We start from the raw sequence: 27,402 nt of genomic DNA on the forward strand, positions 1-27,402 counted from the left end.
CAAACCAAAGGAAAAGCCTGGCTGTGTCCAGCTCTGGCTTGGTCGCCCCCAGCTTTGTGGGGGAATGTCTGAACTTTATTTTGGTGGTGTCCTGTTGGCTCACCCATGTACCACCTGAAAACATTGATTAAAAACAAGCCCCTGGCTGTGTTTTTTCAAGGCTGCGTCTGTGTGTCCAGAGTGGGGTCAGGGGCCGCCTGTTCTCCTGTGTTGCCAATGGTGCCTCCTCCTCGGGTCTCACTGCATGCAGCTCCTCTGTGCCCATGGGACAAGGCTGGCTCCGCAAACTCTGGCTGTGCTGAGACTGGCCGCAGCTCGGTGCAGCAATGAGCCATCTAGCTCCTCTGGAGCACAGGATGGCTCCTCAAGGAGAGGGGCTGCATCATCACTCCGGGGAGGTTGCAGGCACCCGCACCACCAGCTCCATGGGCTCCTTGGCTTTGTTGCGGTAGGCCTGGCGGATGATGTCCACAGCCCGCTGGTGGGTGACATTCTGCAGGCTCTCCCCATCCACGGACACCAACTCCTGCCCAGCCTGGCCCCAGCAAAGGAAGAGAGCAGGGTCAAACGCAGCTACTTTTTGGTGCCAGGGGATTGCCAGCACCCATCTGCATAAATAAAGGGGTGCCTGGATGCCTGCCCACCCCCTGTGGTGTGCTGGGTCTCCCTGAGGTCACTCTGTACCTTAAGGATGCCGCTGAGGAAGGCAGCTCCCCCAGGGAAGATCTTCTCAATCTTCACCACTGGCTGTGCCCTTGACTCAATGCCACCGGAGATGCTGATCCCTGCAAGGGAGCCATGAAACCCTCACACCCAGGTAGGCTGGAATCCCCCCTGCTCCAAGCACGTCACCTCCTCCCCTGGGCAAGCATGCCTCCATCCTGCCCTGTTTTTGTAGGTCCTACATGGATAAGGGGATGAGCTAGGGGCAGCTCCTCTTCTCCCCTACTGGTTTGGGAGGAGTCTTTGGAGTATTGCACCCTGCCCACTAAATGGGGTGCCCCTTGCCAATGAGGTGCCAGCCATCCCAGGATGGTGCCAGGAGGAAGGTCCCCACCCCTGGGGTCCCACCCATGTGCCACCTACCCAGTGAGTGCTTCAGCTTGGAGAGGGTGACGGTGAGCAGACGATACTCTTCCTCCTCTTCTTCTTCCCTGCCAGCATCCCTAGGGCCATTGGTGGCCACCCCAGCCCCTGCCTCACCCCCTGTCCCTCTAATGAGAGGTGCAAGGGGGGGCCGTGCCCACTGGGGCTTCCCCAGCATGGAGTCCCCTCCACCGGGCACTGTCCCAGGGGACTCCTTCTGTCGGGTGGGCCAGGGGCTGCGTGGCTGCCTGTGCCCTTCACCCAGGGAGGGCTCAGTTAGCAGCCAGTTGGGGGGCCGGGGGCCGGTGGCAGGCAGGGGGCTGCTGGTGCAGGCATAGGCATCCACTGGCACGTCGGGGAGTGGGGTGTAGGTGCGGGGGTGAAGCCGGCGGGGGCTGGGGGAGGCCCGTGGCCGGGTTGGGCTCGCCTGCGGCCCCCCGGCTTCCTCTGGCTCTGGGGCCCCTGCCGGCTTCAGCAGGAACCCACCCCGATAGTCTGCAACGAGAGGGGCTCAAGGATCTCCCCAGAATCATACAGCCCTGATCCCTGGGACCCCATCAACCCGGGCATTCCTTGAGGACCCCAAAGCCCTGGGACCTCTACCACCTAGGGATCCCATTAGGACCAAGGGCCTCAGATCTTCCTCTTCCAAGGACATATGGATGCCCAAAGCTCCCCTCCCTAGAATCCTAGGGACACCCATGGACCCTCGGCTCACTCTCTCTCTCTCTCTATATATATATGTACACACAAATACATATATATATATATATATATATATATATATATATATACACTTAGGGACCCTCAGGCACCCAGGCTTTCTCCATGGACTCAAGACCCCTGCTGGCCATTGTTCACAGATCCTGCTACTCCAGGACCTCCCAGCATGCGGTGATACCAGACGCCCTCTCCCCAGGGACATGCTGCACCCAGCCATTCCAGCTCCCTTCCTCCTCCCCTAGATTGTCCTCCCCATACCCCCTCCACATTGCACCCTCCTCACTGGGCAGCCCCGTGGCCAGGCAGACCCTGTGGGGTGGCACTCACCAGGCACTGGTGTGATGAGGTGTCTCTTGGGGGGGACATCATGGTGGGCTGGGCGGAGAGCAGGCGAGCGCACTGCAATCAGGGAGAGCCACTGGTTAGACCCAGAACTCAACCCATTCCTGCCTGCTACACCCCCCCCACTGGACAAAGTCCCTGAGGGTCCAGTCTCTACCCGAGCGGCTCTTCAGGGCATCAAAGGCTTCCAGCTCCAGGGGCATCACCATGCTGTCAAACCGGCCCAGGTCCGTGGTGGCCACCACGCTCCTGCCGGGGCAAAGAGAGAGGGAACAGGTTGTGGCAGCCTCTGGGATGGACTGTGACAGGGGCTGAAGACCCTCCCAGGGTAACAGTAGTACCCACCTCACGTCCCGTAGCAGCAGGACCTTCTCAGGCCGGTCCAAGATGGCCAGCAGTGGCCGCACCAAATCCTCCACGCTGCCCTCATGCAGGTACTGTGGGTGCAGGAGGAACATTAGCAGACAGGTGTGTCTCCTGTGCCTCAGTTTACCTGCCAGAACCTAATGTGGGCACATAGGGTTGATTGCGGTGTCCCCATGATGCAGGAGCTACCCAGGGATGAGCCCGCAGTGCCAGCACTGCCCTGCCCTGCCTGTGCCTTGCCTGTACTCTGCCCATGCCCTGTCATATGTACCCGGGAGCAGTGGCGGATGACGGCCGTCACCTCGTCGGGGCTGAGGAGGCGAGCTGCGGAGTCCTTGATGAGCAGGAGCCGGGCTTCAGGGTCGCTGCCATTGGGCTGCAGGGTAGCGATGCCCCCAGGTCCCAGGATGCTGGCACGCCGGCTTTTGTCTGGGGGGAGGCACAGCAAAAGAGGAGGTGGCCAGCAGGGCAGGGACTGCCCTGGGCACCCCAAAAGCCCCTCCATTCCCCCCAGTCTAACAGGTCACTCCATGCCAGGATCAGACACACACATGCAGTGTGGGGCCAGGTGCATGCAGAGCCTGCCCTGCAGCCCCCCAGCAACACACGGGCACCCCCGTTACCCCGCTTCAGGCTCCGGATGACAAACTTCTGCACAGCGCCTACTGCAAGGGAGACGGAGAGGGGTAAGCACCGAGGGGTGGGGCAGTGGTATTGCTGCCCACTGCCAAAACTGCATTCTTGGGGACCCCCTCCCCATGCCCTCCTCCATGCAAGGAATGCCACAATGGTGCCACTGGGCCCGTAGAAGTGGGAAGCATCTCTAGGTTGGGTCCCACTCTGCCTTGTCCCCCAGCCTGGTACCTCTGTCTCCGTCGGGACGCCCCGGGAACTTGGCGCGTGGCCAGCGCTCAGAGGTGGGGGGCTCCTGGCTGGGGAGGGCCCAGCTCTGGCTGGCGGCACGGCCCCCCTTGAAGAAGAGGTTGACGAGCGTCTTGGAGCGGTGCAGCCCTGGGGGAGCCCCCTGTGCCCCTTGTCCCTCTGGCCTCTCCTTCTTCCGTTTCTCCTCTGGGGACAGAGTGCAAGGATAGGAGAAGAGAGGTCATGGGATGCCATCCCAAATGGAGTCTGGGGACAGGGAGCTTGGGCAGGGGGCCTACAGGGGCTACTGTGGGGGCACTGACTGGAAGAGAGTCTTGCTGTGGGGTGTAGGGGCGGTCTCCAGAGGCCTTCAGGCTGGACTTTGGGATGCCCAGCGAGCCCCAGGAACAGGGCTGGGGCTATGCAGAGTTATAGAATGCCCAGGGCTCGTGGCCAGAGGCCCATATAGGCTGGGGGCTAAAGGATGCCAGGGTAGGGACTGGGCTGTAGGATGCCCATGAGTGGGGCCAGGTATCCCCATGAATCAGAAGCTATAAGATGCTCGAGCAGGGGACAGGCTCCACATGGGGCAGAGGCTGAGCTGTGTGACTTGCGGGACTGGGGGTGCAGGGCTGGTGAGGGACCCTAGCCAGGGGCAAGACCCATGCCTGGGGCCATACCCTGGTGCCTACCGGCGACGGTGAGGTCGCTCTGGGAGCGCGTGATGGGCTGCCGAGGCCGGCTCAGGGCCAGCAGCAGCGCCGTCTTGGGTGAGTGGGTGAAGGTCCGACGTGGGTAGGTGCCATGGGGCTCACGGGCACCCTGGCCCCGGATGGCCGTGTCCCTCAGCAGCTCGGGTGGCCGCACTGTCCTCCGTGTCTCTGGCAGCCCCTCGGCAGCTGGCTCAGTCTGCATGGCCCGCTCAGCACGTTCCCGCACCCAGCCCCGCCGGGGACCATCCTCTGTGGAGATGGCCACGTCCACAGTGCGGGTGGGGGGTGCTGGGGTGGCTGTCCCCAGCCCATTCACTGCCCCCGGTGGTGGCCCCGAGGAATAGGAGGAAATGGAGGAGCTGGTCTCCGAGGCTTGAGACAGCTGCTGCAGCTGCCCATTGGTCACTGCAAAGGCACAGAGGGGGCATGGGTGACACACTGTGAAGCCACAGGGAGCTCCTGAGGAGAAGGGACATGTGGGGACCTATAGGGTCACAGGCTGCTGGTGGTCACATGTGGGGTCCCATAGGGTTGTGGGGATCACCTGGCTGCTGTCCATCACATAGGGATCTTTATGTCCCCTCCAAGAGTAGGAGACAGCTGGGAGGGACCCAGCAAGCCCATGAGGACTGTGGGGGCAGCATGGCCAGACACTGCTTGCCTGAGGGTCCCAAACCCCCCCACACCCCAGCCCGGTGTCTCTTCCAGTACCCACACAGCAGTGCTCTTACAGCGACTGAGCCAGCAGTACTCGGCCACCATCTCCTTGTAGGCAGGGAACCGGCCCGTCTCCTAGGTGGAGAGGATGAGGGGGTCAGTGCGCACCAGCTGCCCAGGGCGAACCCGATCTGGTGCCAGCCATGAATAATGCATCCCCCCCACCCTCCCACCTGCCTGAAACCCAACCAGCTAGCAGCTGCACCAGCCCCATGGGCACTGGGCTGAGCTGGGGCAGCACCAGCATGGGGACATGCAGACCCCCGTCCTCACCCTGAGGCTTCTGTGGGGCCAGCGCTGGTACCTTTATGGTTAGCATGATGTGGGTCTGCCCCTTGAGCACCTCCACTGCCTTGCTATGGCTTATGTCTTCAAACTTGACTCCGTTGGCTGCAAGGACTTGGTCTCCCACCCGAATGCCATTCTGCTCTGCCAGCCCTCCTGGGTCCACCCTAGGGCAGCAGATGGGGGTAGGATGGGGCCAAGGCCTCACTGGAGCTCTTCTACCCCACACTAGGACAACCCTGTTCCCCCAGCACCCATAGTGGTGGTGCCCACAGTCTTATGGTGGTGAGGGGATCAGCCAAGGTGGGGTTGCTGAGTCCAGAGTGGGCACAGCAGGGATAAGGGGTGCCACGACTCCCTCGTGTTCCCCGGGGCAGCCATACTTGGAGACGTAGATGCCGAGGCCGAACTCCCTGCCACCACGGATGTTGAAGCCCAGGCAGTAGTCGTCCGAGGTGGTGTAGAGGTGGACAATACGCCGCAGCCCATCTTCAGAACCGCTCTCTGATGTCGTTGAACCGCTTTTCTCCACCACCAGGCGCCTGTTCACCACATCCACCCTGGATCATGGACACAGTGTTGGGAGGGCTCTCATCCTCCAGCAGGATGGGGCCACTGCTATCACCCCATGGAGAAGAGAGATGGAGGGTGTTCAGGATGGTGTTTACACCCGCCCTGACTGCCCCAGACTCCTGTATCATCTTCTACTCCACTCTGGACTCTCCCCACCTTTGTCAGAGACCTCTGATGCCTCACCACCCTTGGGGTCTTCCAGCTCTGGGATCTTCCCTGTCCTCATATCATTCTCCACTGACCATTTCTACAATGGCCTCCTCAGGGTTGGGCTTTGGGGTGCTGGCACTGGGGACGCCCTGCTCACCATGCCGTCTTCTCCTTGGAGAATTTGATGCCTGGCACACGGCCCATCCGCCGGACCACCATGCGGAGGCGGTTGTTGCCGGTGAGGACCTTCACAGCGCTGCTCATGGTGATGTTCTCCAGGCTCACGCTGTTCACCTCTGTGATCTTGTCACCAACACACAGCCCGGCCTGCTCTGTGAGGGACACATGGCTCAGCTGAACACCTCATCAACCACCAGTGTCCTTGTTTGGTGTCCCCTCCCTAAATGTGCCCCCACCCTGATTGAAACCCCAGGGAAACAGAGGTGGGGATGGCTGGCAATTGTATTGAGGCTGTGACATGGAGGGGGGCCTTGTCACCTCACTGTGGCTTAGGGATGGAACTCAGAACAATCAGCACAGGGCTGACCACTCCTCTCCCCTGCCCTTCTCTGTGAGAAACCTGAAAACCCCATGGCCAGAGGTGGCAGGGAGAAAATGGTAGCCTGCCACCTATGAAAGATGGTATTGTCACTGCAGCACCATGTCACTGGGAGCTTCCCTAGAGGGTCTTGCTGGCATGTGCCAGTCCCCACTTATGTCCCAGACCCTGTCCCAGTTACCTGCAGCACTGCCCTCCTCCACTTTGCTGACAAAGATTCCCAGCCCATGCTCGGAGCCTCCACGGACGCTGAAGCCCAGCTTGCCATCCGCACTCTTCTCCACCGTAATGGCATTGATGACGTCGCTCTCGTTGCTGCTGGCTGTGGGGATGGGGGACAGGACCTTGTCACCTAGGCTGGGTGTGAGCAACGACAGGGGGGTGTCTCTCTTGCTGGGGGTGTCCCCAGTCCCAGGGCAAATCTCCCTGCCCCCCAAACCCAGGGAACCCAGGTGTCCTTCCCCCTCCTTCCTGGCCATGTGGGTGAGCAGAGGGCTAGGACACCCCACGCACCTTCGATGGGGGTATTGATGAGGATGACGCGCCCCATGGGGGAGTTGGTGCGGCCGGTCCGTGTGGTCCCGTTGAGCAGACGGCTCTGCTTGCTGAGGAGGTAGCGAGGGGCCAGACTGACCTCGCTGCTGGAGCTCCATGACCGGCTGCCTGACGTCATCCCCGACAGCCCCATGTCCCAGCCCTGGGCCATGGTGGCACTGGGCAGTCTGGCGTCCTGGCGTCCGGCTCGGGGTTGGCCGTGTCCTCACGGGGCTGAGGCTGCCCAGCGGCCCGGGGGACACATGGCATAGTCCAGCAGCACATGCCCGGGCTCGGGCACCCCCTCCCTCTTAGCAGCGCGATGCCGGGGCCGGCTGGCCTGGGTGCATGGGGCTGGCAGGATGGGTCCCGGACGCAGCGGCACAGCCTGGAGGTTAGGAGGAGCTTCGTGACACCTCTAGCCCTGTTCCCTCCCATTCTACAGCACCCTGAGAGACAAACTGTCTCCTGGGTACCAACACTGGGGCATCGGGCTCAGGGTCCTGCCCCGGGGCAACGGTGCAGAGGCGCAAAGGGGCTTTGCCTGGCAGAGTAAACCCGGAAAGCTCTGGAAAGGGGACGCAGGGACGGAAGCTTTACGCGGTAGAGCAGGACCTTATCCCCCCGGCCCCTCCCTAGGGAGGCTTTGCTGCGGGGTCGGGGAAAGCTCCTCTGGATTTACACGCCGGGGGGCTTCTGTGTGGCAGGGCCCGCTGCCCCCCGGAGCAGTTCCCGCGGGGATTTTCCAGGCGTGGGTGACACGCCACCACCGGCCCTCCCCGCTTCGTCCCCCGCTCAACCCAGCCTGACCTCAATAAATAAGTGATGGCCTCGGCCAGGGGGACACGCCGGTGTCCCCGCCGCCTGCCAGCCCCCCACGGCCCCCACCGCTGCCCACTCCCCAGCATCAGCCGGCGGTGTCCCCGCCCCAAAGGGTCGCTGGGGACCCCTCAGCCACCGTCCCTCCCCCCCGCCCCATGCCCTCCTCACCTGTCCCCATGGTGCCACCTGCGAAAGAGACACCCGGCAGCGCGGGGGGGGCGGAGAGGCGAGGGCGGGGGACAGCGCTGCCTCCCGCCCCCCGCCCGCGGAGATTGGCTGTCCCTGAGGGACCGGCGGGACCATCGGGACCGGGAGCTGTCAATCAAGAGCTGCCAGGGCCGGCCTTACAGGTGGGGGGGGGGGGGGGTGTGCTCTCCGTATGTCTGTGTGTCCCCACGTACAGCCGGGTGGGGGTTGTGGGGCCGCGTTCCCCGCAGGGGGCTGCGTGGGGTTTGCTGCGTGCCCCCTCCCCGAGTCCCTCCCTCAGCACGGAGCATGCCCCGGGCACCCAGGGGAAACTGAGGCACGGCGAGGGGAAGGGGGCTGCCGTGTTCCCCCGCTCACTTCAGTGATGCGAGCCGGTGTCCCCCCGTGTCTCCTCTCCCCGGGGGCCATCGCCTCCACCCCAGGCTGCCCGTGACCCCCCGACGGGGCCCGGCGCCGCCGGCACGAACCCGACACCGCAGCGGTTTCAGGTGATGCGCGGGGGCGGGGGAGGCGGCGGAGGGAGTGCGGGGGGGCGGCGGGGGCGGGGCGGGGGGTTCCTCCCGCTGCCGCCGGGCTCGGGCGGTGTGGGGACGCGCACCCACATGCACACGCACCCCATGCACGCGCACGCCCACGGCATGCGCGTCCGCGCCTCCCCCCACTAGCGCTCGCGTGCAAGCCCCGACTGTGCCGCCCGCCCGCGCGCGCACTCACGCTCACGCCCACCCCTCACGCCCACCGCAGCACGCGCGGCGGGGCACACGCGAGGACGCGGCCCTGCTCGCGCGCCCAGCGGTGAGCACCCGCGCGCACCTGCATGCAGCGCCCGACGCACACGCGTGGGCACCTACGCGACGCGCGCGCACGCCGATACGAGCGCACGCGCGCGCGGGGCAAGGGCGCCCACGTCCGCACGAGTTCGCCAGCGACGCCCCCGCGTGTACGCGCCCCGCGAGAAGCCGAACCGGCCGAGGCCGGCCTGAAGGCACGCGCAGGGGAACCGGCACGCACGTGAGCGCCCACGCGTGCAATCACATGGACGCACGCGGTCGTCCCCACCCGAGCGCGCACCCACGCGAGAACGCGTCCCCACGCGCGAGCACTCCCGCGCGCGCAATCGATGACGGGGGCGCGGGGAGAGGAGGGTAGGGTGGGGAGGGGGGGGCAGATGCCGCGTGTGGCTTGGCACGTACCGCGCCCCCCCCGCCGCCGCCCGCCCGGTCCCGCGTGGCCCCCACCGCCCCGCGCGCGGCACCGCCCCCCCCTTTGACGCAGCCGGACGTCATCGCGGCGGGCGGGAGCGGGGCGGTGGCTGGAGCACGGCGGGTGATGCCCCGGAACGCGGTGAGTGTTGGGGGCGGCCCGGGTCCCGCTACCTTGCAGGGCGGTCACGCGTGGGAGGGGGATGCCCTCCCCGGGCGATGAGCAGAGGGGGGGAGGGGCGGCCGAGGAGATGGGACCGTGCCCCGCGTCGCGGCGCCTTCCCGGGGTGATCTTCCTCCTTCCCTCATTCTTCGCCCTCCGGCCGTCTAGCAGCAGCGCCAGCCCCGTGAGGCGGGTCCAGTCACCCCCCCGCCCTGTGGCCGGTGCCCTGCTGGGCGTGGTGGGCCTGGCTGCTTGTTTGGGGTGCTCCCCACTGAACAGCTGGCAGGGTGAGGGGGGTGCAGTGCGGGGATCACCCCATCCGAAGGCTGCTGGGTGGGCTCCGGGGTCCCCACTCAGCTCCATTGCAAAAGGGGCTCCCACATCCTTCCCAGGCTGGGGGAGCTCCAGAGGTGCCCTATCAGGGATGCAGGGGGCAGGGAGGGAACACAGAGACACCTCATCTCACTGAACTGTACCTCTCCTGCCCCCAACCGCAGAAGATGCCACCATCCCTGCCTGCCACCATCAACATCCAGGAGCCCCGCTGGGACCAGAGCACCTTCCAGGGCCGGGCCAAGCACTTCTTCATGGTGACCGACCCCCGGAACCTGCTGCTCTCAGGGGCCACGCTGGAGGAGGCCCGCCGGGTGGTGGAGGACTACAGGTAGTGGAGTGGGATGTACCCCCAGTGCTGCCTCTGGGCAGGACATGGCCTCAGAGCCATCCGCAGGGCTGGGAACAGGAGTGGAGCTGGGAACAGGAGCAGGGCTGGCCTCCCTCAGCTAAAATCAGCCTCCCAAATTGTTGGGCTGGTCCCTGAGACATCACCCAGATGCCCCGCATAGTGTGAGGGACCAGGTAGAGCATGCGTGCTGGTAGAGGGTCTCCCAACAGGTACTACCCTTTCCTGGCAGGGCAGGCGTGGTGCCCCCAGGGCTGACAGAGGACCAGCTCTGGCGGGCAAAGTACATCTATGACTCGGCTTTCCACCCTGACACGGGTGAGAAGATGATCCTCGTGGGACGCATGTCTGCCCAGGTCCCCATGAACATGACCATCACTGGCTGCATGTTGACCTTCTACAGGTACCTGTCCCTTTCTCACTCCAGGCTCAGGAGAGGGGGACCCCTCCTGGGAACCCCTCCCTGGGAACCCTCCTGGCCCTGAGGTGAGGTGGGGACAAGTGTCCCCTACCTAGCCGTGCACCTGTGCCATAGGAGCACAGGTGGCATCCCCCAGTGTCACCAGCACCATCCTCTCTCTGGTAGGACCACGCCGGCTGTGCTGTTCTGGCAGTGGGTCAACCAGTCCTTCAATGCTGTTGTTAACTACACCAACCGCAGTGGGGATGCACCCATCACCCCCAGGTGAGCGTCCCTCTGACCAGGTCTTTGGGTGACCTCAAAATGCCAGGAGGGTGACTTAAATAGCTTCTTGGATGGTGAGGGTCTGTGAGATGGTGACGGCGGGGGGCTGGCAGAGCTAGTGGTAGAGCTGGAAGAGGAAGCCAGCTGTCCTGATGCTGTTGAAGAGCATGCTGTTTGGGGAGGTGGTGGGATGGGGGAAACGTGGCTTATTGGTATCACCTTCTGCTCTTACAGCCAACTGGGGACAGCCTATGTGAGTGCAACCACAGGGGCTGTTGTCACAGCACTGGGGCTCAAGTCTCTGACCAAGGTGAGGTGGCCTTTGACTGTCAGCTCTGAACTGAGCCAGAGATACACCCCATCACCTGGGGCAGGGGAGAAAATATTTCTCAGGGAATCCCCACAAGGCTGCCCCTCTCCCCAGTGATGCCTCTGGAGGTGCTTGTCCCTCCAGCCCTACTACATCCCCAACCAGATCTCTCCAAGCTTCTTTCAGCCCTCAGCCTCCTTCCAGGGCTGGAAGGGGATACTCCCGGGGGTGTGCAGCTTTCATCAGCTTGGGAATTGCAGGGGGGGGAGGCGACATTTTTCCTTGGTGGGGCTGGGACACCTCAGGGTCTTGCAGGGGTATGGTAGGAGACACAGGAACACCAAGTACTACCTCCAGATCCTCTGTGACATGCTCCCTGCTTGCTCCCCCAGCACTTGCCAGCCATCATTGGCCGGTACGTGCCTTTCGCAGCTGTGGCTGCTGCCAACTGCATCAACATCCCACTGATGAGGCAGAGGTGAGTCCCTGGGCTGGGACAGGGGGTGTTGGGCTCACGTTGGGGTTCACTATGCATGGGTGGGAAACATGGGGATCAGTGCCCTGGCCTTGCAAGAAGCTTCCTCTGCTGGCATCCCTTCCCCTGGGGGTTGGTCTGAGGGTACAAGCACCTAGTTGCATCCCAAAGGGTTATCAGTTAAGGTGGCTGAGAGCTCCCCATCCCAATCTAGCCCTGTTGAACCCCTCAAGCCTGAATGTGGGTCCAGTTGAGACTCCCGACTTACTATGCAGGCATTGGATGGGGAATACAGGTGGATGTCAGCCTCTTGGAGACATGCCCTTGTGCTGTGTCCTTGCCCTGTCCCTTGATGTCACCAGCTCATGTGCTTCATGGCTTTCTCACCTCAACTCTCCCTGCAGAGAGCTCAAGCTGGGGATCCCTGTCACAGATGAGAATGGGAACCGCCTGGGTGAGTCCACAGCTGCAGCCCAGAAGGCCATTTTCCAGGTGGTAGTGTCCCGCATCGGCATGGCAGCCCCTGCCATGGGTGAGTGTCCCCTGCCCCCCACCCATGTCTTGGGGCTGTAGCTGGTCCCTGAGCAGCCTGGGATGGGGTCCCATGGCTGACAGGGGGCTGTGAGCACTGGGAGTTCATGTCCTTCTCCTCTGCCCCAGCCATCCCTCCAGTGATCATGAATATGCTGGAGAAGAGAGCTTTCCTGAAGGTACTGGTGGTCCTGGGAGGGTGGGCTGGGCGACATCTTCCCCATCTTGTCACAGTGCTGGCATCCCTTTGGGGAATAAACATCTTCCCCCCCCATCCACCCACTGACATGCAGCTTCTTGTCCCCGGCAGCGGTACCCATACCTGAATGCTCCTCTGCAGGTTGGCCTGGTGGGACTCTGGTAAGTAACTCTGCATTGGTGGCCATTTCTGCATTAGGTGCAGACCAAGCCCCAGTATGGAGGCAGTGCTGCTTGGCAGGGGAGGTGAGAACCACACCAGAGCTCCTTGGGGGGAATGCTGGAGGTCACCCAGGCTGGTGCCTCCCCAGGCAGATGAGATGGGATACAACGTCCTGGTGCCAGGAACTGTTTTGCTTCATCTTGGTGTCTCAGGCCTGCCATGGGCTCCTTCTCTGCATTGCTGTTACACAGGCTTTGCCAAATGCAGCTGAATGCAGGGTCTGGAGTGTGGAGAGGACATCTACTTAACCCTTTCCTGGCTGAGCACCCAGCATGGGGGGGGGGGGTCAGGCCATGGGTGGGAGCGAGTGATATGCAGCCCAACTTCTCCTCTCTGTGTCTTTTACTTGCAGCTTGGTGTTTGCAACCCCGCTGTGCTGCGCGCTCTTCCCACAGAAAAGGTATGGACTGGCACCTTGCCTGCCTGTGCAGCCCCGTGGGGCAGGGCATGGGGTACAAGCAGGGGGTGCGTAGGCTACATGTGCCCTCTGCCCCCCTCCCAGGAGGTGCTCTTGCTCCTTCCAGCAGTTGGAGGCTTAAAACTGTGTGCACACAACTCGTGTGCACACCCAGTGGTCAGGGGACAACATCCCTGTGGGGTGCAGGCGGGGAAGCGGTGGCAGTGGGTGGTTTCCCAATCCATGGTTCCCAGTGAATGTTCCATCTCTATTCCCTGCATCTGTGTCCCCTCGGCAGCTCAATGTCCGTGAGCCGCCTGGAGCCTGAAGTTCAAGCTCGGATCCGGGAGAAAGACCCACAGCTGGAGACAGTCTACTTCAACAAAGGGCTCTGAACAGAGGTCCAGGGGCAGCTGGGACGCGTGCTGTGGAGCCACTAGGCCAGCACATCGCTGAGCTTTGCCCCTCGGAGCCCCTTGGGGCTGCTGCTGCTTTTCCTTGTTCATAGGTCCCAGGTGCTCAGCCCTGCTTCCCAGGATGCCCACAGCCACGCAGCACTGCGCCGAGCTCTCTACCTGGCACCAGGGACCTGGCGAGTGGGGATGTGAGGTGGGAAAGAAAATGGTGCTTTAGGAGACAATGAATAAACCAGCTTTAGGAGACAATGGATAATCGTGGCACTTGAGGGTTAAACCCCTCTGCAGGCACCTCCCAGGTCCTCAGTGGTTCAGGAGCTGATGCCCAAAGACAGCAAAGCAGCTTTTGGAGAGAAAAACTCCCCGTACCCAAAATAGTCATGGGTGAACAATTTCAAGTGCAGACAGTGGCTTAGATGTAGGGGGAGGCTCTCCCAGCCTGGGCGTGTGCTCTCTGCCCACCCTCTGCTCTCCTCTGGGCAGTTACAGGGATTTAATCTGGTTTTCTGCTCCTTCCATCCCCAGAGAAAATGGCACATTTTAATCCCAGCAGAGAGTCCCAGTTTTTATTCTCATTTTAATGGCATCTCTGTTCCGGGCTGGACTCCCCCAAGGGGTCATTCTATCCCCTCCTGGAGCACTTGCTTAAAGGTGGACCTTCTCAAATAGCTTTAAGTGCACTGTGATTTCCTCTGGTTATTTTTGATATATGTATAATGTACCTATATGTATCAGATAATAAAGGCAGATTGTTTATACAAAACCAAAAGCAAAGAGAAGCACGTGGCTTGCCAGTTTGTCTGTGGTGGAAAGGGACTGGCATAGGGGTGAGGCTGGAAGCAGGAGGGACAGGCAGTTCTGCTCCTGGGGTGCCCCTGTGCCCCCTGGATCTACTTTTTGCTCCTATTTCCCAGCCTGCTGCCTTTGCAGCAGTGCCGGCTGGCTTGGCTTGTGGTTAAGCTCATCCAGCTGTCGAGAGGGCTTTTTTTAGCACCAAAGGCTTTGCATCTCACTGCCACGCGAGGCTGATGTGGAGAGACCAGAGCTTGCCACTGGCTCTGCCCACACTGCCACCCCCTCTTGCAGCCTGCGTACAGGATGCTCTGCTTCAATCCCAGCCCCAGGTCTGCGCCTGCCTCTCCAGTGAGGATATTTTAATCCTGCTTTCTATGCACGGCTCTCAGCACATTGCTGCTGTGGCAGGACACTGGTAAGCCTGTGAGCAGCAGCTGTGTCACCCACGGGCCTGGGCAGTCAGAAGTAGTGATGAATGTCAGGGAATTGTAGAATTGTTTTGGTTGGAAAAAGACCTTTAAGATCATCAAGTCCAGCTGATAAATTCAGCACTGACAAGTCCACCACTAAACCATGTCTCTCAGCACCATATCTACACATATAAATACCTCCAGGGATGGTGACTCCACCATTCCCCTTGGTGGCCTGTTCTAGTGCCCAACAACCCTTTCAGTAAAGAAATTTCTCCTGTTTCTCTTACTCAGTCTAAAATTCACCTGGCACAACTTGAGGCCATTTCCTCTTGTTCTATCCCTGTTACCTGGGAGAAGAGACCAACCCCCGCTTTGCTCCAACCTCCTTTCAGGTAGCTGTAGAGAGCAATAAAGTCTCCTCTCAGCCTCCTTTTCCTCAGACTAAACACCCCCAGTTGCCTCAGCCTCTCCTCATAAGACTTGTGCTCTAGACCCTTCACCAGATTGGTTGCCCTTCTCTGGACATTCTCCAGCACCTCGATTTCTTTCTTGTAGTGAGGGGCCCCATACTGAACATGGTATTCAAGGGACAAAATGTCCATGCAAGGGGAGGAAAAATGAAGGCAACCATGTTCTGCAGAAGCACTACACCAAGCCAGGACAGGAGAGAGAGCTGCTGTAAAGCCAAAGATGGGCAGATACAGCAGGTGAGGTAAGGTCCAGGCAGCCCAGAGCTTTGCCATAGCTTTCCTGGCAGGCAGAGGCTGACAGAGGCTGGACGGGGGGTGTCCCCTCCCCCGGGGGTGGCCAGGAGGATACCTGCACCCAGCACCTACTCAGAGTGGGGGAGTGGATTAGGACAGGCACACTGGGGATCTGTCCCCCCTCCTGCTGTCCCAAGCATATTGCATATATGTCCCCTGAGCCAGCCATTGGCGGCTTATAAATAATGCAGCTCCTTGCCGTGCAATAAGGGCTTGTCAGTAGCTATTCTGCTCTCATAAATTAAAGATGAAAAGGTACAAGGCTCTTGCCAGAAAAATGAAGACAAATTTTTAATAGCTTGCCAAGACACAGGGAGATGGAGCGCTCGGGAAAAATGAATTACGTTTTTATTATGTGTTTTATTGTGGTGTAATTGAACGGGATTAGCTGAGAATACAATATATTTCTAGGGCAGTGCAAAGAAAACAAAAATAATGATGACACCTTCCCCACCCCCCACACCAGCAGCCTGTGTGGAGACACCCTCCATGTGTGCACTGAATGGGAACTGGCCCTGAGCTAATGGCTGCCATGGCAGAGGTGGGGATGGGAGGGACATCAGAGGGGACAGGGGACTAGAGACATAGGGCCTCAGGGTGGCTAGACCTGGCCCGTCTGGGCGAATCTCAAGAGCACCTGGATCTGTGTGGCTGAGGTGCAGCACAGGGTGGCATGGCAGCACCTGGTTGCACAGAGCCACTGGCTGTCCTTCATCTGTCCCCACATCCTCATCTGCTTTTGTCCAACCCCTCAGACCCCCTTTGGCCTGACCCCCCCATATAAGCTGGTACTGCTAGACTTGAGACACATCAAACTCATCTCTGGTGGGAAGCAGGTCTGGGGTGCTGCCTACAAGCCAGCCACACTGGCTGTCCTCTCCTGGAGCTGACAGCACTGCTGAGAGAGAACAGGCTCAGTCACTTCACTGGGCTAAGAGGACACCTGATTAGAGAGGAGAGAAAGATTACCCCCCAGCTGATAGTTTCGTGGGGCTGAGAAGCCCAAAGGTGACAACTACCTTTGCTGGGGAGCCCAGGATGCAGCAGTGGATGTGTGGGGGAAGGATGACCAATCCTTTCTTGTACCGGTTCATCCCAGAGGTCACAGGACAGTCCCCCAAAAGGCAGTGGCTGGGTGTCCCCAGGGGTGCTGGGGGTGCTGGGCCAGGGACATCGATTGCCCCCTGACATTTTTAATGAGCTGCCCGACCGCAAGCTTTAACCTTGTCCATAATGAGGGCGAGCGGCAGCAATCCCTACTGCCACAGCCGGCTCCCCCAGCCTTAATGAGCTAATCAATACTTGTTCTCAGCTTAATTTCCAGCTAATTGCTCTTTAATGACGCCTGGAAATGGGCAGCCTCTTGTAGGGGGGTGGGCAGGCTCCCCCTCCCCAGTGGCAGCCGGTGCTGGGTCACCTTCCTTGGCTGAGTCCCAGCCCCGCTGGCTCTGATGGAGGCTGGGGGCAGAGTGGGACACCCGCCACAGGACATGGTGCCACCGAGTTGATGGCATCCTCTGGAACACTCATCCCGCCCGGCGGGGTTAAGCAGCCCCGCGCACCCAGGCTATGCTGAGCAGAGGGGTCCCCACGACTCAGGAAGGTCCTCAAACCCCTCAGGACACTACGTTTTTGTGGGTCTCGCCAGGGTGGGCTCTTGGGGAGTGGGACTTCTTTAGGGGTGCAGGGAGATTGCGAGGAAGCTCAGGTGGCCATGCATTGCTCCAGGGGCTGCAGACCCTGTGTACGGGAACAAAAGTGTCACGGCAATGGGATGGCGTTGAGGCCATCAGCGCCCTGGAGGTGGCAGCAGAGACCCCGCAGCCTCCTGCCTGCACCTCAGCCTGCACCTCAGCCGGCTCAGCCCCGAGCTGGGGCAGGCGGAGGCTGCGAGGGGTAGGGACGTTTAGAGGGTGCTCCTGTTTGCCCCGGAGTCAGGGGAGCGGAAGGAGCCCGGTATGTGGCGGGGGGGTGGGAACCGTGCTCACCCGTCCCGGAGATGCCAAATTTGTCACGGCCGTGTCAGTCGGGGGTGTGGGTGGAGCTGGGGCATCCCCGGGTTCTGCCTCTCATTCAGTTCTTGGCCCCCAGTTATACGACCTGCTCTTGGATGATGGTGTTGGTGGAAAAAAAACAAGTACAAGCAGAGGGATTCCTTCCGGGAAGGAGCTGAGCTGCACCCGGGCCCGCTGAGCTCCTGCCTCTGTTGAAAATAGAACCCGGTGGCCTGGGGCATCCCTCGCCCCTCGGTCACTACTCCTCGGGGGTGGCCTGAGACCCCTCCCAGCTCACAGCTGCAACCGTTTCCCCAAGAATTTGCTGACGGGTTTGTTCGCGGGAGGAATTTGCTCTGGAAAAGCCTAGAGAAATCTGAGCCTGGCTTCTTCCCAGCGCGGGTCTTGCCTGCTGCTCGTGCCTTGTCCCCACAGTGGACCCCCAGAATGTGGGTGGGACCCACGGAGCTGCACAGCTCCGGGGTGGCCAGGCCAGATCCTGACAGTCTCAGGCTGCTCCAGATGACAATAAATGAGGAGTAGCGTGTTTGAGCTGAAACAAGGGAGACATGGTTTATTATCAAAATGAGATGCCTGGGGCCCCAGGCAGTATGCCAGTAGCACCCCTGTCCCAGCACCTCCTGGTGATGTTTTCTCCTGCTGTGATATAACTCCTGTTCCTTTCCCCACTATCCCCAGCGCTGCTCCCCAGCCATCCCTGACGTGACATGCATTGAGTCACTTGGCTCAGGGCTTTTTTTCCAGGGTGGGTTTTTCCCTTGGCCTCAACTTCTGGAAGTCCCATCTCCCTGTGGGATGGTCCAAGAAATCAACCCAGGGCCAGGGGTAGGTTAGTGGAGCCAGGAGCATTGGGGCAGCATGTTTTGGACATTACAGCTTTGCTATCAGGAACACATCCTCATGACAGGGCTCTGGAGGGATGCCATGGCTGTGGCTCTGCCTGGAGTATGCACAGACTCCTGACTTCAATAGGACCATCGTAAGGGGTAAAAATGGTGATGGGGAGCAACTTGCTGGAGATGGAAGAGGGGGCTTTGGTGCTTCAGGCTCTCTGCACCCTCAAAGCCCAATTTCAGGAGCTTCAGTGGGCTTTGGGCAATTGAGGAGAAAGGAGGGTTAACACAAGCACAGAGCTAGGAGTGTCATTTACCCCGGTAACAGTCCATGAAGGGCTGCAACCACGCTTTTCCACCCCAAATCTGGCCCCAGAAACTGGAGCCACAAGACCTCGGAGAAGCAAGGGGCTTGTGCTGATTGAATTAAAGTCTGATCGAGTACAGCTCCTTGTTAAGCACAGGTCAGATATCCCACCCTTCATTCTTAGCTGTTATTACTTATCAGCACATTCAACAGTCTAATTAAACAGGAGGTTTAATTACCTGCCACGTTTGAGCTCCATCTTGCTGAGCTGAACTGCACTGCACTGCACTGCACTGCACTGCCCATGGCTTCCAGGCACTGGATTGTGTTGCACCATGGCTGGAGCTTTCCCTGCACAGGTCTGTCACTGGATTTCACCTCTGGCCTGGGCATCTCCATCCAGAGACATGGCTTCTCCCTCCCTTGCAAGTGGCAAATGCTACAGTGATGCTCAGATGAATCCAACCACCCAGAGGCCATGGTAACCCCATGAGGACAGGGTTATACCAGGTACCTGCGCCATGGCACACAGGAGAAGGACCCAGGCTGGGGAAGGACAGCAGCATATGGGCCTGTCCCTCTTTGTCCCCTGACAATGGCAAGAGCAGCAAATAAGCAGGGACCATTGCTGGCCTTACTTTTCAGAGGTGCCAGGGATTTAAGTACTGTCACTTGTTCTGTGCTGGCTGGGAGCTGTGTAGGCTGAAGGTGGCATTTGGGGCCAGGCTTGCCCCATTTCTTTGCCTGGGGTGTGGGGCAGTGGCAGGGTGTGCTTGGCACAGGGATGCCCAAACATGCAAGTGACACTGCCTCATCTGCATTACCTAGTGCCTGTCCCCTCTCTGCTCTGAACCAGCTCTGAGGGACACGGGTGAGGAAACCTCACTACTCCCCCTCTCAACTGTTTCCCTGCCCTCAGTGCAGCTGCAGCCCCAGCTGCTCAGTGACTTGTGGATATGGGGCCCAAAAACCCGTGGCACGCTGAGATCAAGTTTGATGCGCCAGGCAAAGGGAGCTGGGGAGGGAGGCAGCCCTGAGCCAGGGGCTGGGGGCCACCGAGGGGGAGCGGGAGGCAAGGCCAAAGGCAGAGCCAGCAGGAAACCCCCCTCTGTGGTGGGGGCTGGAGGAGTGGGTTGGCTGGCAAAGGTGGATTTAGAGGCTCTGAAGCTTGGCACATTTTCCTTCATTTGCTACTGCTGGATTTGCAACGTGACTGAGCAAAAGCCCTGGAGCCCAGAACGAATTTTCAGGAGGGTATTGCAAAGCAAAAGCAGATTTTTGCTGTGTGGTAAAGGAAACCAGATCCTCCAAGGGGTCCAACAGCTTTGCTTCGCCTAACTTCACAGGGGAAGTAAATCCTACAAATTCCTTGCCTGGATTGAGCTGTGGGATTCCCACAGCACAGCAGTGGGAGCAAGACACAAATACATGGCATGTTTCTGCTGTATAGGCACACTGGGTTCCCTGCTCCTTGAAGCCAGGAAAACTGAGGCAGGGAGCAGCAAGGCAGCTTGGCAGGGGGCACTGGAGCCCCAGGTCCATGGGTTTTGCCACTGCTGTGGTGTGCAGCAGCAGCACCACTGCTCCATTCCAGCCAAGGTAATGAAATTGCATGCACCCCAATACCTGCCCTGTACTTGGCTCCTGGAGTGAGGTGAGCATGACATCCCCCATGAACTTTCCACCTGTTCAATTACAGCAATTTCTCAGCCTGTGTTTCCCACTCGAATTACAGGTGGAGGGATGCTTTACCCACTTCCCCAGTCATGCCCACCTCTGGCTTTTTTTCCACCCTTTCGAAGTCAGTCTCTGGCCCCCCACCCTGGTATCCTTATACCCCGGAGATAGGAGACACGTCTTGGGGTGACTCCAGTGTCGGGGTCCACGGGGAGGTGCTGGTGTCGGGAGGGTGGAGTAGCAGAAGCCTTTGGCCGGTGGCAGGACCCCGGCAGAGAAGGGGTGCCGGCCAGCCCGATTCCCGGTCCGGGGATGGGCCGAGGGCCCGAAGAGGGGCGGGGGGACTCACGTTTCTCTGACATCACGGCGGGTGCCGGAGCAGCCGGGGGCCAGCAGCCCCACCGCCACGGCCACTGCTCACCCGCGCCTGCCCGCCCGCCGCCCCCCGAAACTGCCGCTCCCCGGCACCTCCGGTAAGTGCAGGCTCACGGCAGGGGGACCCTAAGGGACACGGTGCCCCTTCCCAGGACTCGGCCAGAACCCCCAGAACCAGCCCTTGCTTGCACCCTGGACTTGGGGAGCCAGAGATCAACTTTGCCGTTATCCCCCCCTTTCCTGGCCCCCCACATGCATCGCGGGATGGAGCCTTGCTCCTGCAGCCCAGGGTAGAGAAGACTGGGGGGCTCTGGGACCCTCAGCCCCTTTCCACCCCTGGGGAGCTCGGTGGTCTCTGCTAAATGGGTCAAACCTTCAGTTTTTTATCACCGGGGGTACGTGTGTGTAATCTTGCAAACCACCAGCCTGGCCACCCCCATCATCATGTGTTAGTCCTGGAGGGTGAAGGGGCTATGGGGTGCAGCTGGGGGGGGTTTGTTGTTCCCAGCAAGAGGGGAAGGGATAGCCTGGCTGCCTGGGTCCCCTCTGCAGCCTACTCTTGCTGGGTGGCCCAGGGCCAGGGGATGGTAATTTCACTCGATCTCAGGGAAGGCAGCTGGGTTGTGCTCATAAAGTGTTATGGTTCATCATGACCTCCTGTGGGTACGGGCTCTAAGACCCCACATATGCCCCCAATAGAGATGGGAAGCCCAGGAGCAGATCAGCCTCTCAGCTTCCCTAGGAGGTAATGCAGACTTGAGATCTGGGGACAGGATCCTCTCTGTGCTGGTATAGGCTGACCATGCTGGACCTGCTGCCAGCTTGCTGACTGACCACTTGTGTGCTGAGTTCACCCATGCTCAGCCTGTCACCTATGTGATAACTGGGGGGCTTCAGAAAGCATTCTTGGGAACATTTCAGCCCTTGCTCAGTTTGGAGATGCATAAAAAGAATGGTTACAGAATGGGGAGGGGAAGAGGACAAGTCAGGCATGACTGGGAGCATCTGCTGGCTTGGCTTCTCTCAGCTGGCTGCCTCCAGCGTGGAAAGAGCCCCTTGTCTGCAGCCTGCTCCACTGCACTTGTCTGGACAGTGAGGGAGGAAAAAAGGGCTTGTGACTCTTGCAAAGCAATGGGGAGAGGAAAGGGATTCCTGGCTGGAGGACAGTTTCCTGAGAGGAACTGAAGAACAGAGTACAAACCATCTGAGCCATGACGGTGTGGAACAGCCTGTCCAGCTCCATCCAGTCCCACAGCTCCCTGGGCCGTGGTGGGGTCACAGCAGGATGGGCTCTGCCCACCAGGCTGCTAGGGAAAAGGGATGAAACCTGGTGAGTCTGGGGTCAGCAGCCCTGTCCTTCTGGAGAATGTTCAGTGTCTCAGGGTGGGAGCTGGTTGAGGAGCCTGGCAGGAGCTGAGGAGCCCCAAGGTAGGAAGGATGCGGCTGTGCGGCTGGGGGTGAGGGGCTGGGACCAGCCCTTCCCTGCACTTCACATAGCACTCTGCTCAAGGCAAGCCAGCTGGGCTTTAGGGGGGTGGGAGGCTGTCCCTGCACTGGTAACACATCCTCCCTCCTTTCAGGCCAGGATGACTCCCTGGATCTAGCCAGGGAAGGCAGAGCAGTGCTGGAGATCCCTGTCCAAGTGATGGTGGGACCAGGATAGAGGACCTGCCGCAAGGATGTTTGAAACCAAGCCCCTGAGATCCTCTTGCCTCGTGCTTTCCTTGCTCTCCTTGCACTGGGCTTGCCTCCAGCTGGGCGAGGCTTTTCCCAGCACCTCTGATTACCTCCAGCGGGGCTGGCAGCGGCTGCTGGAGGAAGGGGAAGGCTGCGCCGAGTGCCGGCCAGAGGAGTGCCCGATGCCGCGCGGGTGCCTGGCTGGCACAGTGCGGGATGCCTGTGACTGCTGCTGGGAGTGCGCCAACTTGGAGGGACAAATCTGTGACCTGGACAACACCAACTACTTCTATGGCAAGTGTGGGGAGCACCTGGAATGCCGGCTGGACGCTGGGGACCTGCAGCGTGGAGAGGTGCCCGAGCCCCAGTGCGTCTGCCTCTCCCACCTGGCCCTCTGCGGCTCTGATGGCAAAACCTACACCCAGATATGCAGGTTCCTGGAGGCTGCCCGTGCCCACCCTGATGCCAACCTCACCGTGGCCCACGAGGGGCCCTGCGAGTCAGGTAGTGCCCCGGGAGCTGCTGCGTGGGCAGGGAGAGAGAGGTTTCAACCACTTGGGAAGGGACAAGCCAGGGGATCTGGTTTAATTATTTCACCTGGCAGCACACCCATGGCAGCAGCAAGGGCTGGGCACAGAATACCCATGTTCCCAGGATCTCTGGGTCCCCCCTTCTCTGCTGCTCCAGGGCAGCTCCTGCAGATCTGGCACCTGTAGAGGTCTGAGAGCAGCTTTGCCAAGAGGGAGCAGGGTTTATGGGAAACAGCAAGTCCTGCCGGAGCAGATGGGGAAGTTCCAGGGAACTGTTAGCAAATTCTTGGCGGTGACAGGGGGTTCATGCTGGCCCAGTGCTCCAAAGAAATGTGGCTGCCTCCTGCAAATGGAAACCTGGGTTGGTTTGACTTGGCTGCACAATTTCTGTCTCCTGTTTAAAACCCAGCAGGAGGCTGAGGGGGACAGGCACTGGTGGGGGGTGAGAGGGGATATGCTCCAGCCTTCCCAGTATGCACAGGTCACCCAGTGTTCTCACCACAGCCCTGGGGGCATTAAGGCTGACTCTGTTTTCTGTAGATCATTGTGTTCTCGATTTTTTTCCCCAAGATATATTTGAAGGTGGAGGTCTTCCCTTGACCTCTAGCTCATGCTATGTGCTGGGTTATGGAGCAGGGGTGGGTAGGAAGGATTCCTGTAGCAAAGGGATGTGAGACCCGGAGGTATTTGTTTTGTAGCTTTGCTGCTATCGAACTGTTCCTGTTCCCCTTGTGTCCCTGAGCACCACTGTGCAGACAAGGAAAATGAGGCCAGGAGGGTTGGCAACCCTCATGGTCTGGGGAGCCCAGACTGTTCTGGGGCAAGGGGAGGGTCTGCTATAGGTGGGAGAGGAGTGAGGCATGAGAAGGGTCCTGGCATTTCTGTGTGATCCAAATGCTCCCACTCCAGAGGGGACTAGCTCAGACCTGCCCAGAAGAGTCTTTGGGACCTCATCTAAGCCCACCCTACTCTTCTGTTCCCCCACCTCAGAGCCCAAGATCATCTCTCCTCCCTATGACACATGGAACGTCACCGGACAGGATGTCATCTTTGGCTGTGAGGTCTTTGCTTACCCCATGGCATCGATTGAGTGGAGGAAGGATGGCACAGAGATGCTGCTGCCTGGAGATGACCCCCACATTTCTGTTCAGGTGAGTGGTGTACCTGGGATGTTGGATATGACCCAGGGATGCTGGACATGACCAGGGGGTCACCCCACCCTTCCCAGAGCTCAGGGGCAACCAGACCTGAAAATGATCATCCTCTGGGGGTGGCCGGCCAGCCAAGTCTGGCTACCTGAGGATGTATATGAAGGGGTAACTACAGCCTGCACACCATGAGAACTGGATGATAGGTAGACATCAGCACAGCTGTCTTCTGCGTTTTTCTCTACTAGGTTTTCAACTTCAGAACATTTTTTAGGACCTGCAGAGTCCTGTAGCAGGGATTTTCCCATCTCTCTGCCTTTAGCTTCCTGTTGGCTTCACTCATAACCCCACTGTCAGGGCTGGAGGAGATCTCCTGAGTCCCCTTTCAGCCTGGGTTATTTTCCTCTCCCACCAGCTGACTCAGGCAGCCCTTTCCTGCCCATTGCTCTGATCTGGGCTCCTGTCTCAGAGGGAGCAGGCCCAGGGATCAGCATCCTGCCTGTGGCTGGCCCCAAATATAGAGCCCAGCTGGGTGTGCCCAGCTGTTAGAGGCTTTGGGCAGAGGCACTGGGGCTGTGCATTGCAGCAGGCATCCGTGGAGAGGAATCTGTGGTGGCCTAGATGAGGGAGCCCTAGAGAGCAGGTGGGACTCAGTGCTGTTGCGGGGTGATGTGCTGGCTCCCCTTCCTTCTTTCTGGCCTTCCCACCACCCCACAGCCTGTGGTTGGGCACAGCTGAGGACATTCAGCCCAAGCAGGCTACCCTGCCTGGCTGGCATTGACTTGATTGTCCTCTGCCCCTGGCCACTGCACAATAATTGCAGCCTGCAAATGCAGCTGTGGCCCAGCTGCAGCTGGGCCAGAAAAAGGTTATTTCTTCCTGGAGACAAACAGAAAATAGCATGGTTGGCGCCAGAGCAGTTGTCTGACAAAATTGGTGACCTGGGGCTCCTCTCAATCATTCCAGGCTCCCTGTCCCTGTGTCACAGACACCCCTTGCTTCTGCCACCTTGGAAGGCACCAGCCCCAACATCCTTCTGCTGTTTAAGTACATGGAGACACCTGGGAACACAGCTAAGAGTTCAGGGCACATCTGCAGGGTCCTGCCCGAAGCAGGACTTCCAGACCCTCCCAGGGACAAAGTGCCCATTCTCCCCATGACCCTGGGTAGTGGGAAAAGGTGGGACCTGCATCTAGGTGTTCTGTATATTAGGGGGACAAGGAGTTGCCCTGGGCTTGGATTCCCCTTCCTTTCTGTCCCAGCCCCATGAGGGGCTTTCCTGGCTCCAGTGCTAACTAAAATCTCCATCCTCTCAGTTCAGAGGTGGCCCTCAGAAATACGAAGTGACAGGCTGGCTCCAGATCCAGGGCGTGCAGGTGACGGATGAAGGCACCTACCGCTGCTTCGCCAGGAACAGGGTTGGGGAGGTGGTGGCATTAGCCAGCCTGACTGTCCTGACACCAGGTGAGCACTGTGTCCTTGTTCCTCTGCTCTCATGGGGACAAGGAATGGGAAGGGAAGGGAAAGGAAAGGGAAGTTTGGGCAGGGTGTGCTGCTATGTTGGGAGCTGCTGGTGCATAGAGTTGTGCTGGGGATGCCTCAGCAAAGTGCCACGTATGGCTTTGGTCCTGGTGGGGAAGGGAACAGGCACTGGGAGCGCAGGAGCAATGTCACATCGTTCCCTTGCTGTCATTTCAGACCAGCTCAACCTGACAGGCTTTTCCCTGCCAAAGCCCAGAACGATGCCTGAGGACTACGGGGAGAGTGAGGAGGACTATTACTAGCCCAGAGATGGGATGTCCAGCTGCAGAGATCATCTCGCTCACTGTGGCTACTCCAGGGGGTTGGGGACATCTCAGAAGCAAGCACCTCCTAGCCCAAAACTCCTTCTCTGAACAGTCCTGGCACAGCAGCCTCTTTTTTGGGGTGGGAAACAGGGTGACAAATCCCTTTGCTGGGGGATGCTCAGGGAGGGAACACTGGCTGGTTGGTGGCTCAGGGCTGGGGCTGAGGGTGGCTCTACCTGGTGAAAAGGTGGGTATGTCCTCAGGTCCTGAGAGGGGATGTGGTGACAGGTGAGACATTGCAGGGACATCCACTGCATGAGCTATGAGGACCTGATGCTGGGGATGGAGGCAGCTTACCCTCACCAACCCCGGGAGAGGGAAGACAGAACAATACCACCAGCCCTGTGCAAACTATTTTGGCAAAGCCAGAGCAGAGGGCTGGGACCCTCTGAGTGTCTCCTTCAGGAGAACCTGCCCTCTGCCAAGGCAAGGGCAGACAGGCTTCTTCCCAGGACCTGGGGAAATTGCTGCTGAAACATCCTTCTTTCCCAGTTTGTTTTTAGCTGGAAAAGTAGTGATTTGAGGAAACCAGACTCCTGTGGTTTTCACAGTGATGTCTTTGCTCCCCTGGAAAATGTTGGCCCAGTCACCCATGTGGTCAGAAACACTTTGGCCTTTTTCAACCAAATTTGTGTTTTCTATTCCAAACAGCTCTTTACTTTGCCATTTCAGTTAATGTTAGTTAAAATATACATGTAAGTGACTGTCCTGTGTTCACAAGGGTTGTTCTGTGCATGAGGGAGAGTGCAAACACTGTGGATGCTACCTTGTCTGTTGTCAGGGTGCTTGGGTTGAGGAGCCCTCCTGCCCATCCTGGTGCTCACAGCTGTTTCAGGCATGGGTCCTGTCCCTGTCACCTCACTGGGGATGTGAGACCCCAGCAGACCATCCCCTGTGCAGTCAGGATGCATCAGGTTGGCTCCTTTGCACCCCCATCACTTTGAATCCCACTCCATCTCTGCCTAGCCTCATGCCAGGGTTCTGTGCCCCACAGCACCAGGGTCTTCACCCAGGTGACCACAGCCCTGTCAGCACGGAGGGGGCAAAGCAGCTCTGTACCTGTCTGGGGAAGGATATGGAGGCTCCTTTATTCCACTGGAAATGCTCCATTTTAAAAGGAAATGTATCTGCCTTCCAGAGATGGTGATTTAGAGCAAACTGTCATTTTGGAGGAAGATGGCAAGGAAGTCCAGAGCTGTGCTGTGCTCCTCCAAACACAGAGAGGGCTCCCAGGACCCATTCTTACAGGCATCCTGGGGCTGAGGTCACACTCAAGGGGACCTTTGCCCCACCCAAACCAGCAACATTTGCAGGAATTTTGAGACTCACAGTCTGCCAAGTTGGAACGAACCCATCAGGATCCTCAAGTCCAACTCCTGTCTCTGTATACAACACCCCAAGACTTGAAACCACCCCAAGGACCAAACCACTCCAGGTTACTCAGCCCCAGCTCCAGTGAGGTCCAGAGCTGCGGCAGGGAGCCAGATCCTGGGAAGAAGTAGTTGGCCTATCCTCAGGCAGGAGCAGGCAGGATGCAACGAGGCTGTTGACTTGAGCTCTGTGCTGCTCTCCTTCCCTTGTTTTTTTTTTCTTTTCTTCCTCTTTCTCTCAAGAGCTGGCTCAGATGATGCAATTACAGAATCAAAACCTGAACAAGCAAATAAAAGGGATTTGTCTGAAGTTGGCAGCAGAGCAAAATTCCTGCAGCCAGTGAGGCTGGGCCAGCTCCAGCCCCTGCACTGCAGCCTAATGGGGCACAGTCGGCTGCACTGCCGCCCTGCCTGCTGAGCTGCCTGTCCTC

At 59.4% G+C, this 27,402-nt stretch overlaps 3 protein-coding genes across 5 annotated transcripts; 2 read left to right on the plus strand and 1 right to left on the minus strand.

Moving 5' to 3' along the window:
- Nucleotides 1-34: 34 nt before the first annotated feature.
- PDZD7 (PDZ domain containing 7) lies at nt 35-7,988 on the minus strand. 2 transcript variants are annotated; one of them, XM_071748445.1, is made up of 17 exons: nt 7,900-7,988; nt 6,889-7,297; nt 6,557-6,697; nt 5,974-6,148; nt 5,477-5,653; nt 5,113-5,260; nt 4,823-4,883; nt 4,071-4,496; nt 3,382-3,585; nt 3,141-3,182; nt 2,789-2,946; nt 2,497-2,588; nt 2,309-2,400; nt 2,137-2,208; nt 1,087-1,581; nt 685-785; nt 35-535 (listed from the first exon to the last, which is right to left on the minus strand). In XM_071748445.1, exons 2-17 carry the CDS (start codon nt 7,079-7,081, stop codon nt 386-388), a joined length of 2,727 nt encoding a protein of 908 aa, XP_071604546.1. In that variant the 5' UTR covers nt 7,082-7,297; nt 7,900-7,988; the 3' UTR covers nt 35-385. The 2 variants fall into 2 exon arrangements, with proteins under 2 accessions (XP_071604546.1, XP_071604547.1); XM_071748446.1 differs by lacking the exons at nt 3,141-3,182; nt 7,900-7,988 and having other exon boundaries at nt 237-535; nt 6,889-7,211.
- Nucleotides 7,989-9,113: 1,125 nt separating this feature from the next.
- On the plus strand, nt 9,114-13,999 carry SFXN3 (sideroflexin 3). 2 transcript variants are annotated; one of them, XM_071748450.1, is made up of 11 exons: nt 9,114-9,282; nt 9,801-9,967; nt 10,218-10,388; nt 10,572-10,670; nt 10,905-10,980; nt 11,373-11,458; nt 11,860-11,987; nt 12,116-12,165; nt 12,297-12,346; nt 12,760-12,807; nt 13,103-13,999. In XM_071748450.1, exons 1-11 carry the CDS (start codon nt 9,268-9,270, stop codon nt 13,197-13,199), a joined length of 987 nt encoding a protein of 328 aa, XP_071604551.1. In that variant the 5' UTR covers nt 9,114-9,267; the 3' UTR covers nt 13,200-13,999. The 2 variants fall into 2 exon arrangements, with proteins under 2 accessions (XP_071604551.1, XP_071604550.1); XM_071748449.1 differs by lacking the exon at nt 12,116-12,165 and having other exon boundaries at nt 9,178-9,282.
- A 6,383-nt stretch (nt 14,000-20,382) lies between these two features.
- Nucleotides 20,383-26,302, plus strand: KAZALD1 (Kazal type serine peptidase inhibitor domain 1). The gene is made up of 5 exons (XM_071748451.1): nt 20,383-20,497; nt 21,980-22,580; nt 23,597-23,757; nt 25,071-25,218; nt 25,453-26,302. The coding sequence occupies exons 2-5, from the start codon at nt 22,079-22,081 to the stop codon at nt 25,536-25,538; spliced, it is 897 nt and encodes a 298-aa protein (XP_071604552.1). The 5' UTR covers nt 20,383-20,497; nt 21,980-22,078; the 3' UTR covers nt 25,539-26,302.
- Nucleotides 26,303-27,402: the final 1,100 nt, after the last annotated feature.

Source organism: Heliangelus exortis, chromosome 7 (assembly GCF_036169615.1).
Source record: "Heliangelus exortis chromosome 7, bHelExo1.hap1, whole genome shotgun sequence".
Lineage (NCBI taxonomy): Eukaryota > Metazoa > Chordata > Aves > Apodiformes > Trochilidae > Heliangelus > Heliangelus exortis.

Excerpts from the sequence above, each read along its gene's own strand:
- PDZD7 (XM_071748445.1), bottom strand. The coding sequence starts at position 7,081 with ATGGCCCAGGGCTGGGACATGGGGCTGTCGGGGATGACGTCAGGCAGC. Across the intron at positions 5,261-5,476 it reads CTCGGCATCTACGTCTCCAA|GGTGGACCCAGGAGGGCTGG; the intron begins GTATGGCTGCCC and ends CTGCTGCCCTAG. Across the intron at positions 536-684 it reads TCCTCAGCGGCATCCTTAAG|GCTGGGCAGGAGTTGGTGTC; the intron begins GTACAGAGTGAC and ends TGCTGGGGCCAG.
- SFXN3 (XM_071748450.1), top strand. Across the intron at positions 9,968-10,217 it reads CGGGTGGTGGAGGACTACAG|GGCAGGCGTGGTGCCCCCAG; the intron begins GTAGTGGAGTGG and ends CTTTCCTGGCAG. Across the intron at positions 10,389-10,571 it reads TGCATGTTGACCTTCTACAG|GACCACGCCGGCTGTGCTGT; the intron begins GTACCTGTCCCT and ends TCTCTCTGGTAG.
- KAZALD1 (XM_071748451.1), top strand. The coding sequence starts at position 22,079 with ATGTTTGAAACCAAGCCCCTGAGATCCTCTTGCCTCGTGCTTTCCTTG. Across the intron at positions 22,581-23,596 it reads CGAGGGGCCCTGCGAGTCAG|AGCCCAAGATCATCTCTCCT; the intron begins GTAGTGCCCCGG and ends CCCCCACCTCAG. Across the intron at positions 25,219-25,452 it reads CCTGACTGTCCTGACACCAG|ACCAGCTCAACCTGACAGGC; the intron begins GTGAGCACTGTG and ends CTGTCATTTCAG.